Source organism: Triticum urartu, chromosome 2A (genome assembly GCF_056163025.1).
Source record: "Triticum urartu cultivar PI428250 chromosome 2A, HENAU_Tu73, whole genome shotgun sequence".
Taxonomy (NCBI): Eukaryota; Viridiplantae; Streptophyta; class Magnoliopsida; order Poales; family Poaceae; genus Triticum; species Triticum urartu.
Genome location: NC_141874.1, coordinates 101,726,400 through 101,734,506, shown reverse-complemented (window position 1 = coordinate 101,734,506; position 8,107 = coordinate 101,726,400). Strand labels below are relative to the sequence as shown.

At 45.8% G+C, this 8,107-nt stretch overlaps 1 protein-coding gene and 1 pseudogene across 3 annotated transcripts; both read left to right on the top strand.

The window, feature by feature from the left end:
- Positions 1–1,091: 1,091 nt before the first annotated feature.
- LOC125536085 (spindle/kinetochore-associated protein) lies at positions 1,092–3,690 on the top strand. Of its 2 annotated transcripts, none has more exons than XM_048699210.2 (6): positions 1,092–1,260; positions 2,589–2,813; positions 2,892–2,987; positions 3,066–3,191; positions 3,275–3,314; positions 3,396–3,690. In XM_048699210.2, the coding sequence occupies exons 2-6, from the start codon at positions 2,688–2,690 to the stop codon at positions 3,452–3,454; spliced, it is 447 nt and encodes a 148-aa protein (XP_048555167.1). In that variant the 5' UTR covers positions 1,092–1,260; positions 2,589–2,687; the 3' UTR covers positions 3,455–3,690. The 2 variants fall into 2 exon arrangements, with proteins under 2 accessions (XP_048555167.1, XP_048555168.1); XM_048699211.2 differs by having other exon boundaries at positions 1,094–1,260; positions 2,576–2,813.
- Positions 3,691–4,606: 916 nt separating this feature from the next.
- Positions 4,607–7,868, top strand: LOC125536084 (uncharacterized; annotated as a pseudogene). Its single transcript, XR_015615032.1, has 2 exons — positions 4,607–7,077; positions 7,161–7,868. The product of XR_015615032.1 is annotated as an uncharacterized LOC125536084 (transcript).
- Positions 7,869–8,107: the final 239 nt, after the last annotated feature.

The following is an 8,107-nucleotide window of genomic DNA, read 5'->3' as shown; positions in this document are numbered from 1 at the left end:
ACCCGGTCGCCCTCGGTCGTATCCGCCAGGTCGGACTGACGAGCAGGACCCACACAGACACATGTCTAAACACAACAGTCGGTGAGGATGCATTCATGCCGCCGCTCCGATGCGCCACCCAAGACTCCAAATCCAGCTATTTAAGCCGGATGGCGGAACCGCAACCCTATCCAGTTTCATTTCCATCCTCCCTCTCATCCACGCTGCCACCGTCCAATCCGCTCGAACTCGTCGCCCGCCGGTAGTTATGGCCCGACAACGGATCACCATGTACGTCATGCTCACTCTGGAGCGGGGGTTGGAGCTCCTAGAGGAGATCCGAGCCAGGCGCGCCGCTCAAATTGCGTCCGGCCTACCTCCGGACTCTTCAGAGGAGGAGGAGGAGGAAGAGGAAAGTGAGGCTGATCCGATGTGGCTATAGATGCTCTTACACCAAGGACCCTCATGCATTGAGGAATTGTTGCCAGTGCACTATAACTCTATAAATCTGGAATAAAAACTCCTTCACCCTTGAAAAAAATGGCTTAGAAATTGAACTGCAAAAAGTTTTATAAGTACTCCCTTCATTTCAAATATAAGTCTTTTTAAAGATTCCAACAAATGACTACATATGAAGCAAAATAAGTGAATCTACACTCTAAAATATGTCTACATACATCCGTATGTTATAGTTCATTTTTTTGAACACAATACAAACGCGCTCATATACATGCGTATATACTCACCTTTATGAATGCACACACGCACACCCTACCCTTATGAGCACCTCCGAAAGACTGAACCGGCATATCATCTTGAAATTTATGAAGTCACCGTAGGCACCTCGTCGTTGACGGGAACATCTCCTTCCACTGAATGTGCATCGCCGGAAATCCTGAAATAAATGCGAGCACTAAGATTTAAACCTTGATGGGCTGGGGATACCACAGTCCTTCTAACCATCCAACCACAGAAATGTTTAAAAAGACTTAATTTAGGAATGGAGTAAAAAGACTTAATTTAGGAACGGAGGGAGTATTAGTGTACAGAAGGAAGGAGTATATATTTCAGAAAAATCGGAAAGACTATAAACATATTTTGTTTCTGTCTGGGTGTTTCTCCCCCATTCAAAACGAGTGCTCGTTCTGCGGCGCACTGTGAGCCGCCACAGGCAAACGGCACCCCGGAGAGCCGCGAATTCCCTCCTCCCGCCCGCCGAGTCCCCGGCTAAACCAAGACGTTCTCCCCGGCGATCTCCTGGGATCCGCTCCGCCCCCATCGGTAAGCGAGCTTCCTCCTCCTCCTCTCCCCCTCCTCTGCATTCTCGTCTTAGTTCCGTTCCAATTGGATTCGCCGGAAAACCCTAGCTAGGCTACGGAATCGAGGGATTCACCGGCTTGCGGTGGCCCGAGTTGGAGCTGTCTCGCGCTAGACGGGCCGATGATTCGGTGGGGGGTGGGGGTCGGAGCGGGGTGGCTACTGGTTGCCCCATCCGCAGATGCACGTATGCTCAAACAGTCGCACCTGTGACCGTGAGAAGTGATTTGTACAGGTTTAGGTTTCTAATCGCGTTTGTTTGGCTCGTGTAAGAAGTTTGTGGTCGATATTAGCGTATTCCTTTGGACAGTTATGTTTTGGTTCAGGGATACAAGTAACTAGTTCTGTGGATTAATTCCAGCCGAGCTTGGGTGGTCATTTTGTCCCATTTTTTGGGTACGGCGACAGATCTAAGTGAGTGTCTGATATGTATCGAGTTATAGGTTGTATCTACAAGGAATGGATGTAGTGGAGCATCTGGTTTGAAATTCATAACTCCATAAGATATCTGCTAATTGCCAAATTCAGAATGTCCACTCTTAAGCCATGCAGATCTAGCTACCAATTGCTGGATTATTCAGTGACTTTGCTTGCCACTTTTCTCTTGTTTGCTGTATCAAGCCGTGGCTTTGTTGTATTTTTTGTGTTGTGCAAATCATTGGTTTACAGTCAATTCTAATTGACTTGGATACTCGGCTGGATTCTGGCCAACATTTTCAATCGGTGGTTCCTCTAGGAACTTTATTGTTGGTTTGTGGCTGATGATTATTAGTGCGATGCAACTGGGGTGCTCTACTACAGGTTCTCTTCATAAAAGGGCACTGTGGAAGCTATGCATTTGGTACAAATTAAATGCCTTTGGATAGCTAGTGAATTCTTCTAAGTTGCTGCTGTGTTGCTTTAGCTTAACAATCAACCTTAGGTTTTAATGCAATGTAATGTGTTCTTTTAACTATGATATTCATTACATCATACAGTTGCAAGAAAAGCAATTTCTGCTATAGTTCTTCAGTTCATATATGCGAAAGCTCATCTGTGAAATCTTACCTTTGGTATTGGATTTGCTTACTATAATCAGTACTATTTGTGATTCCCTGATACTGTCTAATATACAATTTCGTAGTGCTAGAAATGTATTTTTGACCTAGCAGCGACTAAATACTATCTTGGGATTTCCTTATGTTCTGGTACAGTAGAATCATAACGCCCGAACTTCATTCATTTTTCTAACTAAAGATGAAATGATATAATTGTGTCATTACTAACTAATATAGCTTAGGTTTTCCTTGCAGGATAGTGGGATCCCCTTCCATCCCCAGTTTAAAAGCCAAGCGCTAGCAGTGGCTGGAAGAAGAGATCCCTGCCTTCACTTCCATTGACCCAAACAAATCATGGCTGCTGATCGGCGCCACCCGGCTGTGAACGACGTGTACCTGACGCTCGTCGGCGCCAGCAACACCCTCGCCGACGTCCAGCGCCGCCTCGACCTCGAGTTCCGTGCCTCCTACCCTGACCACGTTAGTAATCAAACTCCCCTTCCTCTCCTCTCTAGCCGCTTCCTTCCATAACAGGATCTGGCTGACGGTTTCATTCAGGCAAACCCGGCGAAACTGGTAGGGCGAGTGAAGCGGGTGCAAGAGGAGGTGGCTGCGCTCAAGGATCTCTGCCGCGACCTCCTCGCCCAGAAGCAGGTCAGTCAGATCCCCTTCTCGAATCCTCCACACCTTCTTCTAGGTTTACTGATCCCGTGATCCTGCGCGCGTGTGCAGGAGCTGATCGACATGATGCGCACGAGCCTGGCTGCGCAGCGGAGCGCCACACAACGGCTTCTCGCCTCCTCCGGGCTGCCCCTCATGACCGACGACGAGGAGGCCGCCTGCGCCAGCCTCAAGCAGGTGACCCCCCACCCAAAAAACCCGCAATCTAGCTACAGGTCGTGAGAGATCTGATGAATCTGTTCTCTTTGTTTACGTTGCAGGTGATCGACGAGTGGACTGATCAGCTGAAGCCAATGGCAGGTAGGTTTTCTTTGCTTTGCAGCAGTTCGTTGGATTTTGTGATGGGGAACTCACTCCAACTGGTCGTGGTTTCACTTGCAGGGGGTCCGGATGGGGAGAATGAAGACACCAACCAGATCCTCTTCTCCGCAATCCTTTAGAGAGACTGAAAACTTCTTGAGCATCGAACAATTTCTCTGTTGGAAGTTTTTCCTTCCATCTTGTGTGCGTTTTTAGCAGATTGCGACGGGCTTGTCAATTAGCGTCTTGTTGAGTGTATATGAGAAAAACAGTGTTGATTTCTTGGTTTGGGATGCTATTCCTGTTATGTATTTACGTCCAGTGTTCTGCACACAGTTTTCTAGCTGGCTCATCATGCATTATATTTAACTCATCAGCTCTAATCACAAAAAAAGAGAGATTTGTGAGCGTCGTTCACTTTTTTACGAGTATGGAAGAAACATGGCAATTCATGTTTTGTTCTCTTTGTGCCTTTTCAAAAGCTAAATTGCGTGAATCCTAATGTGATTAAGATAATGTTGTCATTGGCATGGTTTAGAATCTGACCATTTTCCAACCTTTTTTTTTTGAGAAATTGTCCTTTAAAGATGAAAGAGCATGCCTATGCGGCTTAACTGTTAAAGGGCAGTTGGTGATACATTGGATGCCTGGCTGTGGCGGATGAAGTGAGGTGAGAACATCTGTTGTGGTGCGGGAGAAAGCCGGCAATGCTGTGGCATGATGTCATAATGTGCTGCTAGGGAAAAATCAATTATGGATGGTCTAATGATACTGATACAATGACAATGATCGTGCAAATGTCTGTGTCTACTTCCTGCACCTGCTTGTTGAATGCCTGCTCCATGTTCGGTAAAAATGATCGCCTTAGTTTTGCTGGAAGACATGTGCTGCCTGTGCTTCATTTCATTAGTATAGTATCAACCAGCTTAGCATGTTTTCAGTTTTAATGAAGTGTTCTTCTTAGGGAAAATTTTGCTTTTGCCACTCTAGATTTTGCCAATTTTCCTTACGCGACTCTAGATTTTGACATTTCACTTCTGCCACTCTTAGTTTTTGACAATTATCACAATTGTCATTCCCGTGGCAAAAGCAAAATTTTCAGAGTGGCATTTGTGATAATTGTCAAAAGGTAAGAGTAGCAAAAACAAAACAAAATTATTTTGCTTTTGCCACTGAATGACAATTGTGATAATTATCAAAAACTAAGAGTGGCAAAAGTGAAATGTCAAAATCTAGAGTGGCATAAGGAAAATTGGCAAAATCTAGAGTGGCATAAGGAAAATTGGCAAAATCTAGAGTGGCAAAAACAAAATTTTCTCTTCTTATAACTGTGCAGGTGATGGGGGCAGAAGCTATTTTGGCCAACCTCATCCAGCTTTTGCTGTTCCAGCGAAGTTTTATCTTTCTGCAAAGAAGACTAGGTAATCCAATAAGAGCTCATTGTTTACGATATTTAAATTTTGTGATCCAAATGATTTTTCATGTCCAATCCTCGACGTTCAGGACTATGTGAATATCTGTTCGAAACTGCAAATTTGTGTATTGGTGGCCATTTCAGATCCTTATAACTACCTGAAAGCCACATCTGCCCGAACTGGGATGAGTGTAGCAAAGGATCACAACAGTCAAAGGTTGAGGTGAAACTGACTGGATTTTGACACAGAAGACAACCGCCAACATTCACTTTTGGCGACGGCTTAATACTTGGAGAAGACTAGACACACTGGGTGGATGGGTAGAAGGATAGGCAAGGCAAGAAACCAAGGAAGATAGCGGGAGGCCAGAGGGTCGTTTGCTGGTTGCTGACAAAGAGATAGTAGGAGGAAGAACACCAACATTCATCATGATGCAGTTGGAAATTACACATCGTCAAATTTGATGTGTATGTTCATGGTGTGGAATGGTTTGTTATTCCGAAGCGATGCACAGGTATTTAGCTGTGGTTATTAATTTTGATCATTTGGACGGATCAAGATGTCTGGCAATGCTGACAAATCTCAGCTTGCAGCTGAGCAAATAAAGGCACAGGCCTTATCAGCTGCAAAGGGATTGAGCAGGGTTCAAGCTGAACGTGCAGCTGCGGCTGCTGCCCGCAATGTGAATGCCTATGGGTAGAAGGAAGAGGAGCCAAGCCGCTGACAAGAGAAGAATGAAGCCAAGAGACAGATTTATCTGGCGAGTATGGAGAAGGCTGCAGTACCATGTGAAACCAAAAGCTTCACCAACTTCTTCTGGTGATGCATATTCCCAATTTCAGAGGTGTTTCCAGCCTGGGTACTAGAGATATGAGTGCAAGAACGACTGTGCCTACATATTACGGACTTAAAGAACGCAGCAGCTTGAAAACCCCAAGTTGACGTAGTCGACTGTGTTAGAGTCCTATCAATTTGTGAATCTTGATCTTGAAAAGGAGAGGGAGGAGGAGAAGAAGCTGATGAAAGAAAAGATGGAGAAGGAAAAATCTACAAGAAGGGAGGGGAAAAGTAAGAGAAAAAAACCGCTCACATAATGGTTCAGATCGGCATAACAGTGAGGACTCTGTTCGACTCGGACACTGAATCATCAGCTACCGGCTCTGGATATTCTTCTGAAAGTGTCAGTTCTTCGAATTCATAGAACAAGAAGCGGCGACCCAAAGAGAAGCAGAAGAAGAGAAGGCACAGAAGGGACAGCACATTGTCATCGTCATCCGATTCTGAATCAGTTTTGGAGTCAGGGCCTGTTCGGCAACGCTCCAGCTCCCAGCTTCTTGAACTCCATGCATGAAGTTGAGCCGAACGCTTTAGCTCCAGGAAGCTGGAATAGAGAAGCTGGCGGCCCGTCTCAGTGTAAAAAGGATGGAGTTTGGGAAGCTGCCTCTTTCCAGATCCGTGAAAACAGTGAAGTTGAAGTTGAGGCAAATTACACAGGATTGCCACCGCCAAGTGACATCCAGCATACCGTTTCGATTTTCTATCGCTAACTCTCTCGCGCGCACGTTGGCTATTGGCTTTGGGCCTTGCCAATCCATCTAAGTTGGGCTAATTGCTAATCAAATGGCCTGTCAGACCCGTGCCTAACCACGGAAACCGGAAGTTGCGTGCCGAACGCTTTCCATAGCGCCAGCTAAAGTGAGAAGCCATAGGAGAAGTTGAATCTAGGAAGTTTTGGAGAAGCTGGGCACTTTCAGAACACGCCCTAATTCTGTTGACAAGGGCAGCCAGAGGAAGACCCGTAAGGCGAAGCAACAGGTGCTGATGCTGATGAGCCAGAGAATGGGGGAAGTCAATGAGGAAGCCAAGTATGTCATCTCCATTTCACTCCACATACGTCCTCTGAGAAACAAATGTAACCGTTTCTTTGCTGAGTGCTAGTACTATCATTTTCCTGTACTAAGAAGTGCTTGAAGCTGTAGATCTTTCCTGTTCAAAGGTGTCTGTAACAACGGCTAATCATGTACCAGATTCATGTTTACACTCCTAAATTTAGTTTGGTTGTCTTCCTGAAAGTTTCTTGTGATCATTTCGCCCTGACTCATCATGTTGGGTTCTTGCTGTATCTTCGGAGATCTGGCTTCTTATTATTTCCTATGAGAAAAGACATCACCTGGGAGTTATTTAATGGCAACTTGCATCTCCTGCAGGATGCCAGATGATCGGTATGACAGTTTGTGTCCTGCCCTCTGACAAGCTCCTGGATGCAATTGACCAAGAAAAACTTAAAGTGATCCAGCTGTACATGAGCTGTTTGGGATTCCTTCTACAATCTGCATCTGCATCTGCATGTAAGCCTTCTTATCTGAAACACTGAAATGCAACACCTTGAAGTATGGCTGCCCATTATGCAATGACATATTTGGAACACCAGATCGGGGCCTTCAATCAATCTGAAGAAGAAGAGCAGAGGACCCGAGGCATCAATGATTGGGGAGCTCAGGGACACGAGGGAGGATGGCATCACTCAGCATAATCAAAAGCTAATGAGCACACTCTGAGGAGCTGCCTGCCCCGAGCTTGAGCTGAGCAGCTGATCTTGCTTGCCATCATGTGCCTCACCATTGTTCTGCAGCTGGTTAGTTACTATTCCCCCTGTTCGGAAATAACCACCTGAGGAGTTTTTGGCTGTCATCTGTCTACCTCTTCGCCTCTCTCTTCTCTTTTGAGGTGGGGCGCGCACGATAATGGCTTCCTGCGCCCCGAGCACATGATCGACGGAGACGACGGGATTGTTCCTGTATGCGGGCTCCCAGTCCCAGGCTACCTGTGTAGTTTGCCTTGTTGTTTACTGCTTCACGTTCCAGCTCCAGAGCCGGTCGTTTTACTCGCTTTTGAACCAAGAGGAGGAATCTGTCAGCTCTGCTTGGATTTACTATTGGCCTCTACCGTCTCCATGGCCCATGGGCTGAACCGTGGTAGGTAGGTACGTATCTACTTGAGCTCCCTACAACGCAATTATACAAATCTGTCTTGTACATGTAGACGGTAGACTAGAGTACAGCAGCTCTAGTACTGTACAACCCCAGAGCATATACGTCTGAGCTTTCTGAAAATCTGAGTCATACATGCATGTAGACCACAGAGGACAACCAGTACATGTACACATGGTGCACACTTGGGGTATAAGATCTTGAAAATCAAGGTGATATTGTCTTGAGAAGAAAACGAGGTTAATCTAATCGATTGCTTCTGCTGTTGCTGCAAGTAGGCACATTGGATTCTTCTACTTAGGATTGGTGTACTGATAATTACCAGCTGATTAACTAAAAGTGTGTGGCAGGACAGCATATGTTGCTGCTCCTTTTCCCTATAAAGACA